The sequence below is a fragment of the Geotrypetes seraphini genome, chromosome 19 (assembly GCF_902459505.1).
Source record: "Geotrypetes seraphini chromosome 19, aGeoSer1.1, whole genome shotgun sequence".
In the NCBI taxonomy this organism is placed as follows: Eukaryota; Metazoa; Chordata; class Amphibia; order Gymnophiona; family Dermophiidae; genus Geotrypetes; species Geotrypetes seraphini.
Genome location: NC_047102.1, coordinates 24,880,716 through 24,908,470, shown reverse-complemented (window position 1 = coordinate 24,908,470; position 27,755 = coordinate 24,880,716). Strand labels below are relative to the sequence as shown.

Below are 27,755 nucleotides of genomic sequence, written 5' to 3'. Positions count from 1 at the left end.
TTGAAAGAACTGGAATTACGTTTTGTTTCTCCTGTGTTTGCATGACTGGTTGGACATTTCCTTAAGGAATTCCAGAACAGCCACTGAGATCAGTACATTGCTGCAAATTAAAGAACTTTCTGTTAGAGTGTCTATGAAATATTGGATCTATTTGAGATTTTTTGTGGAGTTTATTTTGAGAGACCTGGTGATTATGCTATACCCCATGTCAGGACTGCTGGACTGAATTTTTGGGTGGTGTTCTAAGGTCTTTTTTTTTTTCTTCCCAATTTTTTGGTTCTGTTAGCAGCTGTGCTTTCTCTTTAGCTGTACTTAGTAGTTTTCCATATTTCTTTTGGATGTTGATTTTCTGTTTTAAAGAAACTAAATTAATCTGATTCGCTTTTAACTTACATAGCACATATTTGCAAGGGACAGCATATGCAGAAAGGGATATATGCAATGGGTGTAGCATGGGTGGGACATAGGCAGGACTCCCACTTACACCGGTCTATGGCTGATGTAAGTGCGAGAACCTATATCTTAGATATGCTAATACCAGGTTATGCTACTATTCTGTAACGGAAATCACACTTCTAGGTTCTTCTATGAAATAGATTTCTATCACACAGCCTAAATGGTGTCCAGGCATAGATAAATAGGGAGGTCAAGGGTTTTGTTTTTTTTTACTGAAATTTCAGATTAATTAACATAGCAATGAATATTTCTCAAGTCCACAACATACAAAGAAAGAAAAATGGTGGAAATAATCCCAACGTAGGAGCCAGCTCACTAGAAAGAAACCAAATCCCTTTACTAGTTCTCATGAGCCAAACCCCAAAATTCTCCAGATTTAGTGGGTCAAGAAAACAAACAAATCCCTTCCCCAAAATGAACCAATCCCTCCTAAAAATGAACCAATTAATGGCAAGGAAGCTGCAGAATAATGTTATGATATTTTATGGTTGATTTATTGTAGCTTCCTTTGAGCATTTTATTAAATGGAAAAGGGGTGTGTGTGATAAATGTGATTTTCAGTGATTTGATAGTCTAGACCAGTGGTTCCCAACCCTGTCCTGGAGGACCACCAGGCCAATCGGGTTTTCAGGCTAGCCCTAATGAATATGCATGGAGCAGGTTTGCATGCCTGTCACTTCCATTATATGCAAATTTCTCTCATGCATATTTATTAGGGCTAGCCTGAAAACCCGATGGGCCTGGTGGTCCTCCAGGACAGGGTTGGGAACCACTGGTCTAGAGCAGCCCTAGCGCACCAATCTATGAAACCTGCCTCATTGTCTTGCCATGTGCCTAACTTAGGGCTCCTTTTACAAAGCCACGCTAGGGCCTTAACGCGCAGAATAGTATATGCTAAATTGCCACAGATTTACGGCTAGCACGCGGCTTTATGAAAGGAGCCCTTAGTAGTAGATGATGGCAGATAAAGATCCGAATGGTCCATCCAATCTACCCAACCTGATTCAATTTAATTTTTTTTCTCTTCTTAGCTATTTCTGGGCAAAAATCCGAAGCTCTACCCAGTACTTGGGTTCCAACTGCCGAAGTCTCCGTCAAATCTCACTCCAACCCATCTACACCCTCCCAGCCATTGAAGCCCTCTCCAGACCATCCTCAACCAAAAGGCCGTAGACAGACACATACCATGAAAGTCTGCCCAGTACTGGCCTTAGTTCAATATTTACTATTATTTTCCAATTCTAGATCCTCTGTGTTCATCCCACTCTTCTTTGAACTCCATCACCGTTTTCATCTCCACCACCTCTCTCGGGAGCGCATTCCAAGCATCAACTACATATATATACCCTTTGCAAACTACCCTAAAACTTCTAGGTATGACTTTTGACAGAGGCTGCACCATGCAACCACAAATTAACAAAACAATACAGAAATCTTTCGCAGTTATGAGAAACCTTAGACAAGTCCGAAAATTCTTCGAAAAAACACAATTTCAGCTCCTAGTACAATCTCTAATCCTAAGTATCCTAGACTATTGCAACATCCTCTACCTCCCCTGCCCTGCAATAATGATTAAACAACTACAGACAATTTAGAATACAGCTCTGAGACTCGTCTATTCATTGAAAAAACATGATCACATTACTGAGGCATTCATCAATTTTCATTGGCTTCCAATCCAGGAAAGAATACAATTTAAATTCTACTGTATACTATTTAAAACTATAAATGGAGACAGCCCAACCTACCTAAACGACCGCCTCATCCAAACCACCTCTACCAGGCATAGAAAAACACACACCCCATTCACTTACCCCCAATCAAAGAAGTAAAACGGAAAAAACTATACAACGGACTACTGGCCACTCAGGCAGCGAAGATAGACAACCAAGTCTCCAACCTATTGACAACATCCCCAGACTACAAGATGTTCAGAAAGGAAATAAAAACTATACTCTTCAAGAAATCCCTTAATAAAGCTTAATACCATGATAAAGCTTAACCCCCCTCTTATCATCCCCTCCCTAACCCCAGATCCTACTTTTCCCTCTCTTGGAAACCTTCTCTGATCTAACTTTGTAACTCTTCTTCCATAACTCTTTTTGTAATTCGCTTTGAACCGAAAGGTAATGGCGGAATAGAAATCTGTAATGTAATGTAACTACCCTCTCCGTAAAGTAGAATTTCCAAACATTGCTACTTCCTTAAACTGAATAATTTCCCACTAATTACTTATTTATTAAAATAAATTTGATGGATGTAACAATTGGCTGATCCTCAAGAGTTGCAAACTGAAAAATTTCAATAAAAATGAACACAAGTGTTGAAATGACAGATGTTAACTTAGGAGGGGAAAAGACCTCAAATGTCCCCATGCCCAAAGCTCATGGCTTGATTCAAGGGCACATATGGGGGCAAGGGTATTATCACCCTTCCTCGTATAATATGTGAAGTGCTATTTTTGTGTTTCTTTAAATCTCATAATAATTCACTCAATGCATAAAGGCTTCTTGCCTGCAAACATATTACTTTCTGTGCTGCATTAGAAAACTCCCTAAAGCAAACAGGGACATACAAGAAAATCAGGTGATAGAGAAAAAAACAAGCTATTCAGTCCAGCACAGATTGATGTACAAATCCAAGCAAAAAAGATGAAAAAGGAAGGCACTTATCTAAAGTCCCGACGGTGGCCTTGAACCATTTTATAGTTTAAGTTTTGATTAAACGTTTATCCAAAAGTACAAAGCATTGTACAAAGTATTTAAAAATAGCTGGGAGACAAACATTTTTAAATTATTAGACATACATGAACTAAACAAACATACTTATGACTTGAAAACAATGGGAAAAGAGGAAAGAACTACAATATAGAAAGAATACATAGAAGGAAAATACAATAGGAAAAAGGGAAAAAGTTAAAAATTGCTAGAGTAGATACGTGCCTAAATATCAATTATAGCCTCTATTATTATTGGCCTTAACAAATAAATTCATCCAGCCAACATCGATAGACAATAACTCACAAATTATTTATGGTCTGGATATTGACTCAATCTTTGCAATATTATGTTGTTTTTCAAGACGCCTCAGCCCCACCACTCCACCGCAGAAAGTTATATTCAAATCGCGGGAAGCTTCTGGTGGAACTTCATCATTGGCTGTCTTTGATTTGCCACAAAAATATTTTTTAAAACTTTTTAATTTTTCATTTTTTCTTAATTACTCTTATATATTGATAATAAATATCTCAATTGCATTGGATTAGAAAGTGAAATCCTCCACGGATAATACTTATCTCAGCCAACCAAGGGAGCCAGACCCGACATGTTTCGCACGTATATCGTGCTTTTTCAAGGGTCTCCCTGTAAAACAAATAAATATATAGAGAAGGAGCCGTTATCTCTATTTATAAACCGCCCCCTCCCTTATCCTAAATAATTCTATTAATACATAAATGCATAAATCTTACCAAGGTGCGCCGCCGTCATCCGACTCCAAAATTTTAAAGAGCAAAAGATGGCGTCGGCGTCCTGGAACATCAATTAAATACCGTTCAGCTGTTGTAAAGTATCCGCCCCCCCTCGCTGTCCATTGGCCCGATCCGAAAAACCTACTCATACCAGGGAATTCCACTCAATCATACTATTCAGCCCATGGGGCTCTACCGTATTCAACCAAAAGATGAATCTTTGTTCCTGTTCATTCAAACCCCTCGGATCCCCATCCCCCCCCCTCATCCGTCACCTTATAAATAATTCGCCATCTCAACTGCTGAACAGTGTGCTTATAATTTATCCAGTGCTCAACCAAAGGAGCCTGGACAACCCCATTCAGTATTCGGGACTTGTGTTCTGTCAAACGGAGCTTAATCTTACGGCTCGTACGGCCAATGTAAACAAGGTCACATGGGCACACTATTGCGTACACAACTCCCTGAGAGTTGCAATTTGTCACCCTCCTAGATGATAAAACCAAATCCCTCCCTGGTACCAACCACTCAGCTCCCTGGATAGTGAGCGGGCACCATTGGCATTTCCCACAACAGCCATGGTGCCCCCCCACATCTTTTTCTCTTTTCCCATATCGTTGGAAACAACAACGTTGGCCTAGTGATCTCCCCCTAGAATAGGCAACCAGAGGGAACTGTTCTAGAGATTTATGGATCTGTAATATATGCCAGTGTTTTCTGAGCATACCCACCAAGGCACCCGTTGCCCTGGAAAGCGGCAATACACAGGTCAGTTGGCCCAAATCTCCCTGAGGAGTCTCCTTCACTTGATCTAAAAGGAGGTTCCTCTGTGCATATTTTCCCCTTAGATAGGCTTTTCTAATTGCCCCTGTAGGGTAACCCCTCCTTCTAAGTCTGTCTCCTAATTTTCCAGCCTCTATTTGATATTGTGCCTTTGAAGAACAGATCCTGCGAATACGCAAGAACTGTCCAATGGGTAGGTTGTATTTTAATTTATATGGGTGGAAACTACTATAGTGCAGTATGGTGTTCTTAGCAACCGTCTTTCTAAAAAGGGTAGTAGAAATAACCCCTTCCTGTACCTGAATGGAAATATCCAAGAAATCAATTATGGTTTGATGACAAACCATAGTAAACTTAATATTATTGTCTACTGAATTTAAATACTGAACAAAAACCTCCAATTCTTGCCTCGTATTTCCCCAGATGAAAAAAATATCATCCAGGAATCTACCCCAAAAGGGGATATTAGAATACCATCGAGATGGATAAACCCAAGTTTCCTCAAATGTTTGCATATAAAGGGCAGCTACCGAGGGGGCCAAAGTGGCCCCCATCGCCACCCCCTTAGTCTGTTGGAAAAACTTGTTTTGGTATCTAAAATAATTTATCTGAATAACCCAGGTAGCTAGTTGCATCAAAAATTCTACAGACATACGATGGGGGGGACCATCCCGTAATACCTGATGGATGGTACTGAGGGCTTGATCTTGCGGGATTTGGGTATAGAGGGACACGACATCTAATGTTACTAGCCATTTATCTGACATATCAAGATTAAGATTCTCCAGGTCCCTCAAAAAATGGGAAGAATCTCTGATGTAAGATTTAATTTTAGGAACCTCTTCCCTCAGGAAGAAGTCTACTACTTTAGAGAGAGGTTCTAAGATGGACAGCCGGGTGTTTACAATGGGCCTCCCAGGCGGATTTATTAGAGTTTTATGTACCTTAGGCACAAAATAAATCCGCGGGACCCTGGGATGTTTTTCAAATAAAAATTGATACTCTTTAGTTGTAATGGTACCCCGTTCTCGATGCCTATTTAGAAATTCCAGAATCTCAACCCCCAAAGCTGTAGTGGGGTCTTCCATAAGGGGATGGTAGGACTGGATGTCTGCTAATTGGCGAAGAGCCTCTGTTTCATATTGCTCTCTATTAAGGACTACCGTGGCCCCACCCTTATCGGCCTTAGTGATAACTTTGTTCTCATTCTCCAAAAGATTCTGAAAACCCTCACGTTGGGCCTTGGTAGTGTTAAATGGCCCCTGATTTTTCCAAGATTTTTGCAGATCTTTTAGGTCTTTCGTTATCAATTCCATAAAAGTAAAAATAACCGGGTCCATTGGACCTGGGGGGATCCAAACAGATTTTGGCCTGCATATTGTAATAGAGCCTACATCCTTACAAGTCTCTGATATATCGAGTGATTCCTCAGTCTGTTGTATAATGTCACCAATAGCCTGATCGTCTTCATCCCCATCTAGCCGTATAGCATTAGCTTTGATATAAAAAAAAACCTTAAGTTGGAGCTTTCTAATAAAGTTATGTAATGCCTTATGAAGCTGAAAAAAGTCCGGAGGGTGTGACATCACAAACCCCATCCCCTTCTCTAGAATATCTATTTGGTGAACTTTCTAATCCAATGCAATTGAGATATTTATTATCAATATATAAGAGTAATTAAGAAAAAATGAAAAATTAAAAAGTTTTAAAAAATATTTTTGTGGCAAATCAAAGACAGCCAATGATGAAGTTCCACCAGAAGCTTCCCGCGATTTGAATATAACTTTCTGCGGTGGAGTGGTGGGGCTGAGGCGTCTTGAAAAACAACATAATATTGCAAAGATTGAGTCAATATCCAGACCATAAATAATTTGTGAGTAAATATCAATTATAGGCATCTTTAAAAAGCAAACACTTTAGGCTGCTTTTGAATTTCTGCAAGTTTCGCTCGGCTCTAAGGTATAGAGGGAGAGAGTTCCAAATTAAAGGGGCGGTGACTGAAAAAATGAGGGTACGACAAGTACCAATTACCTTTAAGGATAGGACATTAAGGGAATGCTGTTTCACTCATTAGCTTCTTCAGGGAATGTGATGTAATCTGCTCATCCACAATAGCACTTCATATATTATACAAGGAAGGGTGATAATACCCTTGAATCAAGCCATCTGTCATTTCAACACTTATGTTCACTTTTATTGATTTGAGCACATTTTTGCCTTCACTACAACAGAGAATCCAACACACGTATAGTCTCTCTCATTCCTTTGCAGTGAACTTCGTGCAGGAACACGACATCACGCTGCTTTGCCACAAAATCTTTACAAAGGAGACTCGTCTAATCTCATGTATAATAAATAAAGCGAAGGACTGGCAGACGTAGCTTCCTTGCTGAACACAGACTCCCCATACCGTGCATGTTAAAGCATCTTCCAAATATGAAAGTGCTTTAGTATATTTAAAAGAAGATCTGAGAGAATTATTGATGCCCTCCCTCATGACAGCCACTTGAGTCCCAAGGGGCTGAACGGCAGGCACAAGGCTACATGGTGCTGCTTTCTAATGGTTAGTGCAATGGACTCTGAACTTGTGGAGCTCACTCAAAAGAAAAGCCCCAGCTACATTAGATAAGAGTGTGAAGCAACAGGGGTCTCAAAGTCCATCCTTGAGGGCCGCAATCCAGTCGGGTTTTCAGGATTTCCCCAATGAATATGCATGAGATCTTTGTGCATGCACTGCTTTCAATGCATATTCATTGGGGAAATCCTGAAAACCCGAATGGATTGCGGCCTTCAAGGAGGGACTTTGAGATCCCTGAGCCCACCAGGACACAAAGGGAAAATGCTTGAGTACCTGAATGTAAACCACTTAGACTATAAGTGGTATATAAATGCTTAAATAAATAAGTTGATGACAGCAGGGTATGAGCTGTGAACAATGTTATTGCAAATGTGAAGCGGCCCTAGTATCGAGACCCCCCGAAGCAGCCAGTTTATGTGGCGAAACGGATCCCGCGGGGCAAAGGCTACAATTCTGAGATAAGTGCTGGCAGATTCGCTGAATTTAAATATTTAGTATTTGAGATTGGTCATGTGTATTATTGCACATTATATGAATTTATACACACTTATACCCGTTTTGATATATTCGCACCTCATTGAATTTATGACATGTAATGTAATATATTGGGAGGTTCATTGGGAGGGGATGAGAGGGGTTTTTTCTAATAAATTTTTATTAAGTTTTCAAGAAGCACATGAACAGGAAAGAAACAATCAGGGCCACGCATGTTGATTCTTCATGGCGGCCCCGGAAACAATATACAGCTGCCCATTCTGACCCAAACCAGATTACATAGTCAACAAGTAGCTGCAGGCTCTAGGAGGCATATTGTCCCAAACAGCGACCAATTCATCAAAAAACAACGCTGACATGCGGCAGGCGAGGCTCTTTTAACATCCAAACGCTCCATATGTAACAAAACATAAATTTCATTTTCCCACTCCATCACAGAAGGTGGAGGGCAGTTCTATCTCCAGTTTCCCAAAATACATTTGCAGGCCAAAAGGAACACCCGCTTAAGCAAGCAGTTAGTAGCATTCTTCATGCCCAAAGAAAGAAAATTAGAAAATAGCAAAATGTTAGCCCGACAAGGCAATTGCTTGTGCAAAACCCGAGAAAGATGAGCTCTGCGTATGTTCAAAAGCGCTGTATATGAGAGGTTTTTTAAGGATCGATGACGGAAATCTGGAACTGATAAGTCTCAGAGTATTTTAGTTCTATATACACTGAACAGGTTTCTGAGATCCTATTTCCTCTCATTCAATTAAGAAGCTTACTGTTATTAACCCTTTATTTGGCATTGCTGCTCCGAAGCAACATGTGTCTTCCATGGCTCTTCTGGGAGATCTGCATCTCCAAATGCCTGTTACTTGGCACTGTTGCTCTCGTTCAACATCAAGTTACATAAAGCGGCCATTTCACCATCTGGCAATTGAAGGGTTAACATAATTAGAAGCTTTTCCTTTGACTGAGTAGACTGTACATATTTAGCTACTTCATCCATCTTTTTTGGGTAGAGCTGGGTTCAATTCCCACTGCAGCTCCCTGTGACTTTGGGCAAGTTGCTTAACTATCCATTAACCTATGTACAACAACACCCTCCCCCCCCCAAGATTGTGAGCCCCCTAGGGACAGAGAAAGTACCTGCATATAATACATGTAAACTGCCTTGGTTGTACCACAGAAGGTGGTATATTAAATCCATGATTCCTAACATAAAGCACTGCCAGGACAGAAACTTGATGGCAGATAAAGGCCAAATGGCCCATCCAGTCTACCCATCCGCAGTAACCATTATCTCTGCCTCTTTCTAAGAAATCCCAAGTGCCTATCCCAGGATTTCTTGAATTCAGACACAGTCTCTGTCTCCACCACTTCTTCAGGAAGACTGTTCCACGTTTCTGTAAAAAAGTATTTCCTTAGATTACTCCTTTCATTCCAGGGCCTCTTTTCAAATGAGATTCACTCCATGCTCATTAATGCCATATAGGTATTTAAACGTGTCTGCCATATCTCCCCTCTTCCACCTTATGATGAAGACCACACACCATTTTAGTAGCCTTCCTCTGGACTCCATCCTTTTTCTATCTTTTTGAAGGTGCAGTTACTCTGCTAGAGAAATAAGCCTTCTACAGTGCGTCAAGAAAAAAAACAGAAACCAAACACAGAGAGGGAAACTGTAGTGCACAATATCGTCAAAGCAAAAGGAAATAGCACCAAGGGCCTCCAGAACTGGGATAACAAGATAATCTTTATTGTATGACCCAACATGGGCTGTGTTTCGGCATCTACGCCTGTGTCAGGGGTCAGAGTAGTCTTCTTTCAAAATAAACTGCTATCCGATAAAAACACGTCACAATCTGAATAAAAATCAACTGTAATATACAGAAAGCTAAACACATATCCTGCAGCTAGAAACACATCCTTTCAAACCATGTACACAGAACCCTCTCTTTCCAAGCTGGCAAATGGAATGACTGCTTGACCACCCTCATCTCTCTTGCCCCATCCTACCTATCCTTCAGGAAATCTCTCAAATCATACCTCTTTGATAAATTTCTCTAACTCCCTCCCTCCCTCCCAAACTACTAAACTCGACCCCGCCTCCCTTCCTTCCCTTTCCTCTCCCTCCTCACCTTTGTACCTCTTCTCCCCCCCAGTTTTTCCTATCCCCTTTCTGCACTCCCTCGTAATTGTTATTGGATTATTTTGTAATTGCTACTGGTTATATTATATACTTAACAACTAACTCTCTGTATCTTCACTGTATATGTACAGTCTCTTCTCCTATAAACCGCTCTGAACTGTTTTGTGGTATTGTGGTATACAAAAATAAAGTTATTATAAAAAAAATAAATAAAAGTTATTATTTATTTATTATTTATACTAGTGTTTTAGCCCGTTATATTAACGGATGCTAGTAAAGCCTCCTTCCCTGATAATGGTAAAACCCTGAGGGGAATGAGAGGGTAGCAAGGCAACAGATGCGAGGATAGATATAACAGAGGGTAAAAATATGGTAATGGGGGATATGTTGAAGATGAAAGGAAATGAAGAGTTAAGGAAGGAATGAGATGGGCATGGGAGAGAAGACAGAAGTTTGATAGGTAGCTGAATAGTGAAAAAGAGGAGAAGGGTAAGAGAGGCAGAAAAGAACTAAAAAGGAATGATCAATATGTCAGAGGCGGGTGTAGTGAAGGAATAGACAGGAGAGAAGAGAAAAGACAAATGGATAGCAGCTGCTTGAAAAAAAAAAGAAACTGAAACTAACATGATGGAAAAATAAAAGCACTGACAACAAAGGTAGAAGAAAAAGATTTTAATTTAAATGTTTGAAAAGTAATATGGATAATAATTAGCACAAATATTGTTGACATTTTCACAAAGTTGCAGAATTTGCTAATCCTCCCCCCTTTTACTAAGCCATGGTAGAGGTTTCTACTGCACCTCAGAGCGCTAAATGCTCTGGCACTGCTCCACCGTCTAGCCCTATGAGTATTGCAGCATTTAGCGCCCCAAACCATGGCTTAGGAAAAGAGTGCCTTTGTGCAACCTGCTTCTCACTGGCCTTCTGCTAAACCATCTCTCTCTCCTTCAATCTAGTCAGCACTCAGTTACGTGCCTCATATTCAGTCAATGTCGCTATGCCCACATTACCCCTCTCCTCAGGTCACTTCATTGGCGCCCTATCTGTTTCCTACAAGTGTATTTATTCCGTGGCTCCTCAGTATCTCTCCTCTCTCCCCCCCATCTACTCCTCCTCCAGGAACTCTGCTCATCGGGTAAGTCTCTCTTATCTGTACCCTTCTCCTCTAAGGCCAACTTTAGACTCCTTCCCTTCTACTTTGCTGCACCATATGCCTGGAACAAACTACCTGATTTGGTACATCAAGCTCCATCTCTGGCAGTATCCAAATCCACTTCTTTGAAGCTGCTTTCAATTCCAAACTCCACCCCACCTGCTAAGCACCAATATCTTATCAATCCCGCTACCGTTCGCTATATCCTTAATCCTCTATTGCCACAGGTAGAAACTTAGGAGCCCTTTTACTAGGGTGTTTAGCCCTAAAGTGTTAGTGTTTGTGGTAATTTACTTGTTAGAATGCACTAACTTGCGCATTTGCTTTTTTTTTTTTTTTTTAAGGGAAATGTCATGGATGGAGAAATAGGAGTGGAAGCGTTTTATCACATAGCACATTCGTATTACTGTGAGCTAACTGGCTAATGCTGAGTTAGCATGGGAGCACTTACCAGCTCGTGAACAGGAGGCGGTTAGAAGCATACCAATGTAAATATTAGCACATGATCTTAAAAAAAATAATAATTTAAAATGCCTTAAATTGTGCCATATTGAATCTGGGCTCAGCAATCGGTGATAGTCCCATATTAAGAGACACCCTAAGCTTAGATTCTAATGCCTTTTAGTAAAAAGTTTAAAGCCCTCTGGGCACAGGAAAATACCTACTGTACTTGAGTGTAATTCACCTTGAACTACTGAGAAAGTCATGAACTATATCCAATTCCTGGATGACTTCCTTTCCATACATTTCTGAATGCAAATGAAAAATGCTGAGAGCGTTCCGAAAGCAGAATTAATATCCAAATGGTTATATTTGACCATAGTGTCAACTGGGAATAAGAAATAATTTCAATTTTACCCTTTCAAAGAGTTATTTTTTGTGTAAGTCAAGCAAAATGAGAAAATTAGCTTTCTCCAGGAGGAAGAAATCACGACGGAACTGTATTATCCTATAATGGATTCAGGAAGCCAAAACACTGTGGTATTATCTCTTAATGGTTTCAGCTGTTTATTACTATCTACTTGCAAAGCGGAGGATGGCTACAGAAAGAAAATAAGACAAAGGGTGCATTGAAAGAATACAAATTATTCATTCAATGGAAAATCTATAGATTTTTGCTGCAGGGCAAAAGTGCAGCAGTGCTATTTGTAGTCATTTTGCCCGATACGAAATTGAGCACAACTTGCACTAGTTTTACTAATATTTTCTTTGCACAGGGGTACAAACTGTGCAAGAGTTTGTCAACCCTTCACTATGGCAGAAATGCAAAATGCATTGCATATGCAGAGCGTTTTATTTTGTAATTAGTTACTGCTGTATTTCTTGCCCAGTTCTTCAACTTGTCCCTACAAGTAATAAAAGCATGAATTTCACCTAGCAGGGAATTGGGGAACAAATATCTAGGAAGTCATTTATTAATGATTTGTTAATTAGATGGTTAGTTATCCTATTCAATCTACTATGAAGGTATTGGGTGTAACACTGGACCAGATCCTAACCATGAAAGACCAGGTGGACTCCATAATCAGAAAGGGTTTTTTCACTCTCTGGAAGCTTCGGTCCATTAGAGCAGTGATTCCCAACCCTGTCCTGGAGGAACACCAGGCCAATCGGGTTTTCAGGCTAGCCCTAATGAATATGCATGAGAGAGATTTGCATATGATGGAAATGATAGGCATGCAAATTTACTTCATGCATATTCATTAGGGCTAGCCTGAAAACCCGATTGGCCTGGTGTTCCTCTAGGACAGGGTTGGGAACCACTGCCCTAATGAATATGCATGAGAGAGGTTTGCATATGATGGAAGTGATAGGCATGCAAATTTGCTTCATGTATATTCATTAGGGCTAGCCTGAAAACCCGATTGGCCTGGTGTTCCTCCAGGACAGGGTTGGGAACCACTGCCCTAATGAATATGCATGAGAGAGATTTGCATATGATGGAAGTGATAGGCATGCAAATTTGCTTCATGCATATTCATTAGGGCTAGCCTGAAAACCCGATTGGCCTGGTGTTCCTCCAGGACAGGGTTGGGAACCACTGCATTAGAGCATATTTTGATGTGTCATCATTCAGAATTCTGGTACAATCCTCATACTGAGTCAACTTGACTACTGTAATATCACCTTCTTGGAAATGTCCCAGAAGAATATGCGGCGATTACAACTGGTGCAAAATGCAGCGGTCAAACTAATTTTCGGGTTGAAGAAGTTCGATCATGTAACACCTTCCTACCGACTACTGCATTGTCTGCCGATGGAGGCTCGTGTGAAGTTTAAGTTTGGATGCTTTTGCTTTAAGGAACTATTCGGCTTAGCCCTTAAATATATAGCTGATCTTTTCTCTTTTTCAACCAACAGACATAAGAGAAGCTCACACTTGAATTTTGTTTTTCCACCAGTTAGAGAATGTGAATTTAAAAGACATCATCAACATCTTTTCTCATATCAGGCAGCATTATGGGGTAAAGATCTGGAACAATTGCTCACGCCTACTACTTATGGGGAATTTAGGAAACACCTAGAAACATATCTGTTCCTGAAGTATTTAGGCAACTAATCTGCACAATCTTATTCCACAATAACTGATCCCTAGAGATGTTAATCACTAGCTTTTAACTTTAACTCCACTCAATTTGTAGCATTTTTTAATCATTGTAAACCGCATAGAACTTCACAGTCCTGTGGTATATAAACTGTTATTATTATTATTTGTTAGTTTCAAGTTTATTAGGTATTTATATACTGTCTATCAAGGTTATCGAACCCCCTTGTCTACAAAACTGCACTAGCATTTTTTAGCGCAGAGAGCCACGCTGCTCCCGACACTCCCCACGCTAGAAACTGCTAGTGTAGTTTCATAGAAGAGGGGGTAAGTGCTTTTTTTACAATCAGGCACTCAAGCATTTTCCTTTTCTGTCCTGGTGGGCTCACAATCTATCTAACGTACCTGGAGCTAAGTGACTTGCCCAGGGTTATAAGGAGCAGCGCTGGATTTGAACCCATAACCCCAGGGTGCTGATGCTGTAGCTCCAACCACTGCGCCACACACTCCTCCTCCTAGTTAATTAGTTAGTTATTGGGATTTATTAACTGCCTTTTCATGAAGAGATTCACCAAAGCAGTTTACAATACATTGAATAGTTATCAGGTCTGTGTCACGAGATCCTTAGGAATAAAATGGCTATATGGCAGAGAGCATATGTTAAAGATTAGAAAAGGACTCTTGGAATGTAATATTCAGTTAAGCTTCTTTTTAAACAAATTATATTGATTTCTGTTAATCACAGGCATGTCTCACACAATTATCCTGCAAAGGTTGAAATGAACTCATTAACTTTTGAATCTCCAAAAGAAAATGTTACGTGCCCTACACTATGGAAAAATGATTTTTTTTTTGTTTTGCACAACTGTTCCACAGAACAAAAGATATCCTCCCTATACTTCTATTAAATAACACAGTCACTTATGCCAAATTTGGATTAGTATACTATTTTAACCATAATGATCATCATCCAGGTTATAAATCCATCATACACTAACACCCTACCATACTTTTGCACTGTCTTCTGAATCACAAATTATTATTTAAAGAATTTTTTTTTTTTTTTTAGAATTTTGCTTACTTTATTTTCTTATAAAGCAGTTAAAACTGAGAAAAAACTTACCAAGTACAGCCAGATTGTGCTCTGATCCACATGCAATCTGTAAAAAGAAAGTTAGATGAATAAAAGGAACTCTCCTCATGACCCATCAATGAGCTCAAGGCTGTAAAAGCACATTTTAGAAATGAGTCTTTCCCAGTAATGTTCTAGAATAAATCTATTCGTTAATCTAACAACATCACTATAAAGCAAATCAAAAGGCAACAAAACATTACACTTTTAAGATTTTTGTTTCTCTTGTGTTTTCCAAATATAGGCCCCTTTTTATGAAGCTGCGTTAGGCTTTTTTATTGCCGGCCATGGAGGTATTAGCTCGGATGATCGTAGGAATTCCATGAGTGTTGGAGCTTTTACCATCACGGCCAGCGATAAAGCCATAGGGAATCATTTTAAGCCTTGTGAGATATTCTTATTCCAATCATCGCACATAAAAAAAAAAGAAATCTATAAATATACACCAACTAATACATCATTTTTCTAATCACTTCCTTAACTTCATCACAAGCCTCCTGGAACATTCCCCCCAAAAAACCACACACATGTTATCCCAGCATAAATTGATTTTCTTTCACAATTCCGTGGTTTGCCTGTCTTTATGTATTTTGATTTTTAATGCTCTGGGATCTACAGTGTTTATTCATTTGGAAGAGGAAATCAAGTGTAAAACAGAAAGAGAGAAAGTACATCATATATAGACACTGAACAACAAGAAACATGGATTTAAATTCCCTACAGATAAAGAATGAGTGAAGTTAAGCATTGTTTGAATAGATATCCATGAAGACTAATGGATGAAAGGTATATGCTAACATAAAAAGCGAGAGAGAGAGAGAGAAATAACTTTTCTATTGATTGCCCTCCAAAACAAACAAGGAAATGCCATTTTGTTTCTATCATTTTAACCCATTAAAATGACAAATCAACAAGCTAAAACAAGCTGAAAAATTCACACTACGGGTCCCTTTTACCCCAGCACATTAAGTTGTTACCATGTGAATTAAAGCATGCCAGTGAGCTACTGCGTTGACATGATGGTTTGCAAGCTAACTGCATATTGTGATAGTGGAGAGGAACGAGCTAGAACATGGAAGGAGAATGGGTGTGGAATGCATAGTGCTATGAGAACACTACATTACATTAAAAAGATCTTACAATCCGAAGCTACCATTCGGGTTCAAAGTGGCTAACAATAAGAGCAACGAGGGAGTAACTAGGAATTACATTGAAATTTTTCCATAATCAGCACAATGATAATTTAAAAATGCAACTAAAATGACATGTGTCCTGTATTTTGGATTTTAAATTTTGATGATTGAAATGTTCTTTTGTTGCTCTCTGTGTGCTTTCCTATTTTAACTCCTGTTCACATCAAACTATGGCAGATATTAGTACCTTGGAACTTCAATCCAAACCTTCCAAGCTAATTCCAAGGTGTTTAATATTAATCTTCCTTCACCATCATCCACTTTTCACAATATACACGAGTAATGCCAAAGACCTTGGAAACACCCCTCCTCCGTCCCGTTATAGGTACAATTTTTCGGGGAGGATCATGTGTTAAATCCTCACTGGTCTAGGCTCAATTTTCTCTGTTACTAATTTCAAACACTTTTTTAATTTTTAATTAACTTTTTATCATTTAATGTGTTGTACTTATCTTAATTGGTGACTAAGATTAATACTAAACACCTTGGAAGATTCCTATTTTTAACTGGCATTCCTTTTACTTAGGCCTCCTTTTACGAAACTGCGAGAGCAGTTTCTAGCGCGGGGAGCTGCGCTCAATGGCCCACGCTGCTCCCAGCGCTCACTGAGTTTCTATGAGTGTCGGGAACAGCTATTCAGCGCAGCTCCCCCGTGCTAGAAACTGTTCTCGCAGGTTCATATAAGAGGGGGGTTAGTGTTTATGGAAACCACTGAGAACTTTGAGTAAGATTCAGTGGCATATCAAAGCGGAATAAACATCAGATACTCTAAGGTTGTTATAAGTCTAAACAAAAAAAGTTTTCAATAATTTTCTAAAGCAAAGATATTCTGTAGTTCCCCTAAAAGATAAAGGAAGAGCGTTCCAGATTACGGCTGCCTGCTAGGGCAATGAATTGCTTAACACGAGATTTCACATTTTTCAGTGAAGGAAATCCCAGCAGTAGTTTCTCTCTCTCATATTTCTTGAGGATAAACCTGACAAAAGTTGGAAATAATCTGCCACATATGTAGATAATTCTTCATCCAAAAATGAAGAAGCAAAAACAAACTTTAAAATCTAACCAGGAGCCAATGTAATCTTATCAGTTATTGTATCATATTTAGATGGAGAACAATGGCTGCTGAATTTGGAACCAACTGAAGTCGAGATTTCCAAGATTTGGTACAACCTAAGAAAATGGCATTACAAAAGACTAAGGACTGAACAATAAGTCTAAACACCTGTGAAAATGCCAATTAAAGTCAATTAATTTAACATTAATTGAAATTGCGCATGGACACCGACCTGAAAAGTGCGTGTGGTTAGGGGTGGAGAATAGGCGCCAGTAAATTAGTCCTAACATACCGGCACCTAGTTAGGAGCCGGTAGGCCCAATTCTGAAAACGGTGCCTAGAGACTGACTGACAACTGCACCAAGAAGATAGGTGCCATTAGGTGACATTTATAGAATCAGGAAACCAGATCTCCGCAAGTGAAAATTTTATCTTCCTCACTAGCTCTCTTTAATCACTTAAATTCTAGCTGGGGTTAGGTCTTGGGAGGCTAGCACTGAAAACAGAGGCAGTCATCTAACTTAGCCAAAACTAGATACATCTAGAACCAGTGATCTAACCAGCTATGCCCATGCCTAGACTTGGCAATCAACCCACCCCTTCCCTGCCAACTATCTCAGAATCAAAAGACAAGTTGGGATAGTTCCCTCCACTAATCTTTGCTTCCCCATCTGTTCTAAAAATAAAGAGGTGTCAGATCAGACCTCCATCCCTTTCTCCCTGGATCTAAGAATAAAGATTTGAATGGCTCTCCCGACCCCTGACTCCTTCTGCTTGCCAGATTCACAATAAAAAGACCTGACAGAGATCCTTAATTCTGCCTCTCATAACATATCCAAAATTTCATAAAGCTGCCTGCCATTCAGGCATTCAGCGTTACTCTGGCACTGGGTGTCCCTCAACACAATACTCAATGCCAGGTTGGCAAGAAATAAGGCAGTTGCATCCTGTCAGTCAAAAACAGGAAGAGCTTTTGAGGAGTAGGAGGGGGGCTGGCTTTTTTAGAGTTCTCCCTTCTTTTTAAATTTCATAGGAGGGAGAGGATCACAGATTCCGTAGGGCTACTCATTTTTCATGTGATTGCCCTGGTGGAAGAAAGGGGATTTTGAGTCCAGGACAGGATTGTTTTAGCCTCAGTGGTACAAGTCTGTTAAGCCACTATAAACAGTGTCTTAACTTAGGCTATGATAGGCATCCTACCGGCACTTAAGTCCAAAACGCTGTTTAAAAGCAAACTTAAGAGGAAATTACAAGATGCCTCCAAAAAACGCCAAAACTTCATCTACAGAGGCGCCTACCAGGACCTAATGCCACTGTAGGCGTAGCTAATGCTGAAAATGGGGCTAGGCGCTTCCAGATGCATAATTCACGTCAAAGGTAGGTGCCAGAAATGTAGGCCTTGAAAACTCTGGTCTACATTTGCCAGAGGTGCGATTCTCTAAACGGCACCATCACATGATTGACACGTGATCAGCAGCTTCCGATAACGGCACCATTTACAGAATCTGGGCTAGATTTTAGACAGCAAAGCATTTACTCTACTTGGAGCATGTCTTTGGATTTGATAAGCAAAACATGTGTATGTTAAAACTGAGGATATTTTCAGTTATAACGCAACCAGATAATTTCTGTGTGAAAAGTATCCTAAAAATTGCAGCTATCTTAGCTGCTTTCCATCTCTTTGACTATTTACCCCTACATGATTTGTTTGGCTTATCCTATTTCTGACAAATAAAAATCCATTTCAACTGATTTCTTCTGAGAAACGATGCATACGTGCATGAGTTTCCAATAAAGCTGCAGCACCCCAATGCGTATTGCTCCTGAAATATTAAAGCCATTCTCACGCTGTTTCAGGCTTCAACACATTAAAATGCACAGCACGTCTCTGCACTGCTGTATTACTCACATGACAGGACACTCTAAGAATCGGCACTGATATTTTAGCTCCTTCTGATTGACTTAAGCATCCCACGAATGGTGCGAATGTTTAAAGGCCGGTACAATGGCAACCAGATCCTGCATGGGTAGGTCTTTAAGGATGTTAAAACAATAATGAAAAACAACAAAAAGCTGCTTTCAGTGCCCAGTGAAAAATGGAAACCTGGTCCCGTGATTGTTAATGAGCAACGAATCACATACAATCCTAATTTCACACTAAAGAAATTTGTTAATTCCCAAAGAATATCAAGGATTGCCTATGTAGACCAATTACAGCAGTGGGTTAGATGTCAGTGATGCCCTTTCTTACTCTCAGTGCTAATCACGATGATAAATTAACATTTTTACACTACATTATTTATCATCCTAGAGACTATTTTGATATCAAATTACATAAAAATGATCCTTTGGCATGAAGCTAGCATATACTGTACATGGTGTGGAGGAGCAGCCCAGTGGTTATTGCAGTGGGTTGGAACCTGGGAAGCAGGGTTCAAATTCCACTGGCAGGTCCTGTGATTTTGGGCAAATCATAAAAAGGGTAATTTTGTAACAAGGCATCTAAACTTATATACTATATATATGCATAAAACTACAGAATACTAGCACTTTGATGCGTGCTAGTATTCTAACCATGCGTCCCGATTTTAAGTGGTGGTAGGCTGCAATCGAGATGCATGTTTTCTAAAAAAAAAAAAAAAACCTCAGGCAAGGAAGGTCGCCTATATTGTAGCGGGTCTACAGAGACGCTCAGGGACACTTAAGCATGCCCAAGGCTGGGCGTGGTTTCGTCCAGAAGTCGCCTTGGTCATGCTTAAGCGTCTCGTAGAGCCACAACAGATGCCTGAAATACAGGCCTCTAAAATGCTGGCCTACATTTCAATCATAAAAGTAGATGCAGCCAGCTGAGCTGATCGCAGCATGAGAATCCCTAATCAGCTGAGCCAGCAGGACTCCTTGAAACTGCGGCTTTGGGGAGCCCTGCCGGCTGAGCTGATAAGGAAGAAGGGGGAATACCCCTACCACGATCATCTAAGCTGGCTGCAGCAGAGAATACCCCCGATACCCCCCAATGATTGGCAGGATGAATGCCCATTCCCTCTTGCATGACCTTTCCCCTCCCCGAGATCAGCAGGAGGGATGCCCACTCCTTCCCGTCAGTAGGCTCGCCTCTTCAAAATGGCAGACCTTCCTGGTGTATCCTGGGATGCACCAGGGAGGATCTAAGGCCCTGACTGGCCCAGAAACCTAAGGCCCCTCCCACAGACCTTAGGCCCCCCTTCCCAGTGCATCCTAAGACTCCGATTGGCTCAGATATCAAAGGCCACTCCCAGTGCATGAATCTAAAGGGGTGTGTGGCCAGGGGTGGATCATGGGCATTCCTAAAAGTTATGCGCCAAACCTGACGTAAATGAAAGAGGGCAGGCTATGGACAGGGCTTCAGCTTATGCACAAAACTTACAAAATGCTGTAAATTATGTGCACCCTTCCCGTATTTACATGACCGCAATGGCTGGCGCAATTGTGGGTACATATACATTAGAAGCTCTAATGCTGAGTTATGCTGGTGTTCCACAACTGAGCCTGGATGCCTATGTGCCGTTATAGAGTAGCCTCTTGCAATGGGGGCGCATAAAGGGAGATACCCACTAGCAGAATTGCCCTTTTCACCCTACATTGCCTCAGATACAAAATTAGATTGTAAGCCCTCCAGGCGAAGGTGAAATACGTGGCATACCTCAGCTGCTATTGAAAAGGTATGTGCTAATTCATATTTTGTAGATAGATATGCCCGCTTCAGGTTGGATGCTTTCTACACATACATAGATACATATATTTATTTTAATTACAAATGCTATGACTTCCACTCATGATACCAAATATAACCAGTTAGAAATGCACAATTCTCACTTTTAGTGATTATACTTATGAGAGGATCATTTTTAACTGTCCATTCAAAAAACGCAGGAATAATTAGTGCAGAGGGCTAAGAATCAGGGAATCCAGGTTTCAAACTCCACTTCTGCTCTCTGTGAACTTGGGTAAGTCATTTATCCTCCAGTGCTTCAGGTACAAGCTTGAACTGAAAGCACTCCTGGGACAGGAAAATATCTACTGCATTTGAATAAAACTCACGTCGAGCCACAGCTGAAAAGGCATAAGCTAAATCCAGATTTTTCTGTGCCATTACTCATCCTCCAATCACACAGCATTGCAGTAATATTAGGGCTTATTTAATTATGTATTGGGATTTATGACAACTCGACACAAAACTTGAAATTTTGTTAACAGCATAACAAGAAAATAACCAAATATATGTATAAATATAATCAATGCATTTGGAACACTGCTGAAAGGATTCCAGCAAATTCAGGCAGTCCATAATTAACTTCCTCTCTTTCCCCCATGCATTTTTATTTATTTATTTTATTCATTTAGCTTTATTTATATCCCGTCATATCTTTTCAATTCAAGACAAAGAAAATTTACGTGATCCACACCAACACGGATTTACCAGGGGAAGGTCCTGCCAATCTAATCTGATTGACTTCTTTGACTGGGTGACCAGTCATCTGGATGCCGGGGAGTCCCTGGACGTGATATATTTGGACTTCAGCAAAGCTTTCAATAGCGTTCCACACCGCAGGCTGTTGAACAAACTAAAATCGATGGGATTAGGGGATACATTCACTACATGGATAAGTGATTGACTAGATGGTAGGCTTCAAAGGGTGATGGTAAACGGTACCCCCTCCAAAACGTCAGCAGTGACGAGTGGAGTACCTCAGGGCTCCGTCTTAGGGCCGATTCTATTCAATTTATTCATAGGAGATTTGACTCAAGGGCTTAGAGGAAAAGTATCACTGTTTGCTGACGCCGCCAAACTATGCAACATAGTAGACAAAAGCAGTGTGCCTGACTTTATGACGCAGGACCTACGGCAGCTGGAACAGTGGTCATCAACTTGGCAGCTAGGCTTCAATGCTAAAAAATGTAAAGTAATGCACCTAGGCAAAAAAAATCCACACAGAACTTACACACTAAATGGTGAAACCTTGTCCAGGACCACGGTGGAATGTGATTTAGGAAGGATCATTAGCGATGATATGAAGGCTGCCAATCATGTGGAGAAGGCTTCATCCAAGGCAAGACAAATGATGGACTGCATCCGTAGGGGTTTTGTCAGCAGAAAACCTGAAGTCATAATGCCGCTATACAGATCCATGGTGAGACCTCATCTCGAGTATTGTGTTCAATTCTGGAGACCACACTACCGGAAAGATGTGTTGTGAATTGAGTCGGTTCAGCGAATGGCTACCAGGATGGTCTTGGGGCTCAGGGATCTCACGTATGAAGAAAGGCTAAAAAAACTGCGGATGTACTCACTGGAGGATCGAAGAGAGAGGGGGGGACATGATTGAGACCTTTAAGTATATCACGGGGCGTATAGAGGTGAAAGATGATATCTTCAGTCTTACAGGGCCCTCGGTAACCAGAGGACACTCGCTGAAAATCAGGGGAGGGAAATTTCAAGGTGATGCTAGAAAGTACTTCTTCACCGAAAGGGTGGTCGATCATTGGAACAAGCTGCCTCAGCAGGTGATCGAGGCCAACAGCGTGTCAGATTTTAAGAGAAAATGGGATATTCACGTGGGATCTATAGGGGAGTAAAAGTCGGGGAGTGGGTCATTGGTATGGGCAGACTCGATGGGCTATAGCCCTTTTCTGCCGTCAATTTCTATGTTTCTATGTAAGACGGTAGGACAGCGAGGTTACATCAGATCAGAAAGAATTGGGAAGGAGTGGGAGTCAGTTGAGTGGCTGGGGTGGTAGACCTGCTACCCTGTTTCCCTGAAAATAAGACCTATCCCGAAAATAAGCCCTAGTTAAGATTGACCCCTGAAGCCCCACCCCTCAATGCACCCGACACTCCATGACTCCATCCCTGACACTAGTGCTGCCTGATTTGCTGAAAAAATTGGACTCATGATGGGAATGTCAGTGGAGTTCTGCTGCACAGGGGGATGGGAGGGAGGGATAGAAAGATGCTGCACAAGGGGATGGGTGAGAGGGGAGGAAAGATGCTGCACATGGGGGGAGGGGGAAGGAAAGAGGAAGAACTGGGGTGGAGGAGAGGAAGGGAGAGAATTGTTTTACATGGAAAAAAAATAAGACATCCCCAAAAGTAAGCCCTAGTGCATTTTTTTGGCCCCCAAATTAATATGACACTGTCTTATTTTCAGGGAATCACGATATAACTCCTTTGCAACTGTATCAATGGACAAGCATTCAACCTTACATGCTTGACCAAAAGCACCATTTACTAGCCCCAGGTCATCTTCTATTCTTTAATAACAGACAAGGCTTAAAACAATAGCAGAGAAATGAGAGGCATAAACACGCAATGTGCGTTATCACACAGTGGAACCATTGACACTGCCTTGCATTTTATCATTATCCTGTGGAGCTTCTTCTTTCCTTATACTAGAGGGGAAAATGAGGCAATTACAGCCATGGCCTTTTTTCACTAGGCAGAGAACCATTAAGAAAATCAAAGATTAGTAATCTTCATGAAAAGCAATTAAGTTGTCCATGTAACCCATAGATTGCAATAAGAATATGCCGCTGTTAGTTTGGGTGATTTATATACCAAAGGTATTCTTGGTTTTATTTATAACAATTTGTATTCTGCCAAACTAAGCAGTCTCCATCGATTTAACTTTTTCATTTATATAGAAGAAAGGTTTGTACAATTTCCTGGAAGAAAAGTCCATAGTCTGTTATTGAGACAGACATGGGGGAAGCCGCTGATTTCCCTGGATCAGTGACATGAAATGTTGCTACAATTTCAATTTTTGCCAGGTACTAGTGACCTGGATTGGCCACCGTGAAGACGAGCTACTGGGCTAGATGGACCATTGGTTTGACCCAGTAAGGTTATTCTTATGTTCTTATCCATTTAAACTACATTAAGATTCCTGTTTACTTCCAGTAACAGTATTCAAGCTGTTAATTTGTCTATTAACAGCGTGTATGATTTTGTATTGAATCCCCAAATATTTTTACATTGTCAAACATGCACGGGTAAGATCATTTCTTTCCTACACAAAAACAATGGATTTAACTTCTTCAGTTGTTCTCACAATATTGCATCCTTTCAACAGTGGGGTGCTCTAGAGTCTAGACAATGCACAGCAGTATGAATTATAGCAGTCATATATATAGCATTCTACATACATTTATTTTAATTTACTTATTAATTAGAATTTATTAACCTCCTTTTTGAAGAAATTCACCAAGGTGGTGTACAGCAGTTTTATTAGCTGAAAAAATAATATTTAAAAAATTGAAAGATACCAGAGATTTCCTGACTGGGGAAGTCAAGTAGTCAAGTGAGAAAACCCTCTAAATTTAGATTCTAAGGGATATAATATATACCAAATGTTCTATGAATAAGTAAAAATATGACACTCTCAAGCTGTGAGGAAGACACTGACCTAATTCAGAAAGATGTGGGATAAATTAGGCTGACTGGGGTGTAAGCGAGCTAGTCTCTAGGAGGAGTGAACTGGGCATGAATTTGTAAGGCAGGAGAGGAGTTATATGGATGAGGACTGAAAGGAACCAACTCGGCAGTCAAATCAGTTCCTCTTGGACGAAGAGCTGAGGATATGCCGTTGCCAATGTCCAGTTTAATCAAGTGTGACATTTAATGCCAGTCTCATTCACCTGAGAAGTGTTACAACTGTGAAGTCACTAGGTTCTACTATTTCAGGAATTATCAGAGGAAATAGTTACCACATTTAACTGAACACAATAAAGAGAGAGACACCTATGGTATCAAATCATGCAGCTTGTTATGAGCTCATCGACAGCTGTTAGAATAAGATAAAGAGCTAGATGCGATAATTTGTGATATTTTCCAGATTTGGCATGCCATGCCAATCTCAGACAACAGAGACAGAATACAAACTTGGGCAACAAACATCAAACTAAAGCTAAATGCCTCTAAAACCAAAGTTCTTTATTTGCATACCTCACAACAGACAGCTCTGACAAAACATCACTCTCCAAACAGGTAACACTAAACTAAACTAAAAACTTTGGGTTTATATACCGCATCATCTCCACAACGTGGAGCTCAGCACGGTTTACAGGAATTGGGAAAGAACGGAACTCCAATGGAATTATAGAAAAAGTATGAAGAGAGGTTAGAGGGCTTAGTATATCAGAGAGGGAAAGAAAAGTTACATTTTAGAGAACAGCCAAGTTTTCAACACTCTTGCAGCAGACAAATCCTCCAAAGTTCTGGCCTACATTTTGGACTCCACGCTATCAGTGGAGGCGCAAATCTCCAACCTCTGGAAGAAAACCATCATCAGCCCATACTTCCATCACCGCCACTTTGCCCTGCTAGTGCAGATGTTGATCCTGTCCCAGTTGATACTGTAATTCCATCTACATGGGTATCGACATCACCCTTAGCTGCAAAATGCAGCTCATACAAAACACAGCTATAAGACTCATTTTCAAACTGAAAAAATATGACTCAATCTCTAACTACCTCAAACTTCACTGGCTACCAGTCTCATCTCGAATAAAATTCAAAACATTCTGCATTATACACTACATACGCTACAGAAATTCCACTGCACCACTAATTCACCTATTCTCGGCATGGTCTGCTTGATGTAGAAATCTATAGGATACAATTGAACCTCTCCACAACAAAAAACTTCAAATACAAACGCATATTCCACTCAATATTCACATTCTCAGGTGTGAAAACTTGGAATTACCTCACCAGAACCGTTAGAACTGAACCATGTTTCGTAAAAAACCAAAGACCTTTATTTTCAACTCCATAGACTCTACCAGCAATTAAGTTCAACATTCAACGCCGAACTCTTCATCCTATTACCATCCTGGAACCAAGTACTCAGCTAAACACCAGTTTAATGACTATAATAGACTATCTACCTCATGACATCATTCATACTAACTTTCTTGCTGTACCTTATTCCTCCTCCAAATGCTCTTTTAATGTACCTCCCGCTGCTCCATTGAGCACTACCAAACTACCTCTTTCTCTACACGGAATGGAATTCTCTACCTCAAGAAATCCTTGTATTGTAATGTTTATCATAGCTACTCTGCAATGTACTAAACAGTTATACTTTTCTGTACCATAAGTCAACCCTGAACCTTTGCAGGCTTAGTGCAACACACAAATACCAGATTAGATTAGATTACCTTTGAAATAGCCTGATGTCATAAATGAAATGAAAAACTGAAGTTTATTATTTTATTTATTTATTGGTGTGGTAGACCTTAAAGGCAAAATGGCTCAGTCCTTTCAGAATCCAGTTAGTCCTTTAGTTTCAGTTAGAAATCATTTTTACTTTAAGTCCATAATGTCAGGCACTTAAATGATTTACCTCCAACACTACATATAATAATTGGGATTAAGTGCACACAGTCTACTAAGGATGCAATTACTATATACAAACGTTGAAAGAAAGGAAAAGATGGGGAGGGGAAAAGAGAGACAATTTATGTACGAAGTGTGGTAGATATTTGTAGCTCACGCTACAGCCATTTCGTTTTTATCAGCCGGAGAGAACTTTGCGCTCTGAGAATCAGATGAAACTTGAAATTCTGTCATTGAATGTGGTAAGATCAACAAGAATTCATCAATCTTTCCTGTCAATACAAGAAAACACAAGAGGAAATGCAATTCTAAATGGGCGGCGAGGACCGTCACAGGATGTAAAAGTAGAAAGGACGCTGGGAAACAGCGATCACAATATGATATACTTTAACCTAGAAATAGGGGCAAAACGTCGGTCCAGAACGACGGCCATGGCCTTAAACTTCCAAAAAAGAAATTACGAAGGGATGAGACGCATGGTGGGGAAGAAAATTAAGAAGAGGATAAACACTATAAAGACGCTGGAGCAAGCTTGGCAAAATCTATATATACCACGTATCAACAAGGGTCAAAGAGGAAGAAGAATAAAGAACTGGCATGGCTCACTGTAGAGGTTAAGGAAGCGATCAAAGACAAAAAAAATCTTCGTTTAAAGAATGGAAAAGATCAAACAGATGAAAACTGGAATAAGCACAAACAACATCAACGCAGGTACCATAAGGCGGTAAAAGTGGCAAAAAGAGACTATGAGGAAAAAATATCCAAGGAGGCGAAAAACTTCAAGCCTTTCTTTCGATATATTAAAGGGAAACGACCCGCAAAGGAAGTGGTGGGACTGTGGATGACCAAGGAATAAAGGGAGTGCTAAAGGAGGACAAAGAAATCGCCGACAGACTGAACACGTTTTTTGCATCTGTATTTACCAAAGCATACCAGAACCCATCAGGCTATACGCTGGAAGCGAAAACGAGAAACTGACAGGGTCAACGGTCAGTCTAGAAGAGGTATATAGGCAGATCGATAGGCTTAAGAGCGATAAACTCCCGGGACCAGATGGCATCCACCCGAGGGTCATCAAGGAACTGCTTCAACTAATAGCCAATCTGTCAATCAAAGATTCCGGAGGACTGGAAGGTGGCGAATGTTACACCGATCTTCAAAAAATACTAGTCCAACTGATTTAACCAATTTCAGACCTATTTCAAACATTCCATTTTTGGCAAAATTAACTGAAAAAATTGTTTTCAACCAAATTTCAGAGTTTATAGAACAAACCAATGTGTTACACCCAAATCAAACAGGTTTTAGACAGCACCATAGTACGGAACACTCTCTTATCGGTATGACAACTTCTATTCAATACTTCTTAGATCATCATCAATCGGTGCTA

The 27,755-nt window shown here is 40.3% G+C and overlaps 1 protein-coding gene across 6 annotated transcripts in view; it reads right to left on the bottom strand.

The window, feature by feature from the left end:
* The window catches only part of SERGEF (secretion regulating guanine nucleotide exchange factor), a 280,295-nt gene that overhangs the window by 85,713 nt on the left and 166,827 nt on the right, over positions 1-27,755 (bottom strand). For 5 of the 6 annotated variants that reach the window (XR_004537547.1, XR_004537545.1, XR_004537546.1 and 2 more), the window contains one exon: positions 14,737-14,773. Coding sequence is in view for 1 of the 6 variants with exons in the window: in XM_033927954.1 (XP_033783845.1) it covers positions 14,737-14,773 (37 nt within the window). In the remaining 5 variants the exon portion in view is untranslated. Of the gene's footprint in view, positions 1-14,736; positions 14,774-27,755 lie in introns of those variants that run through there. The other variant, XR_004537548.1, reaches the window with a different exon arrangement.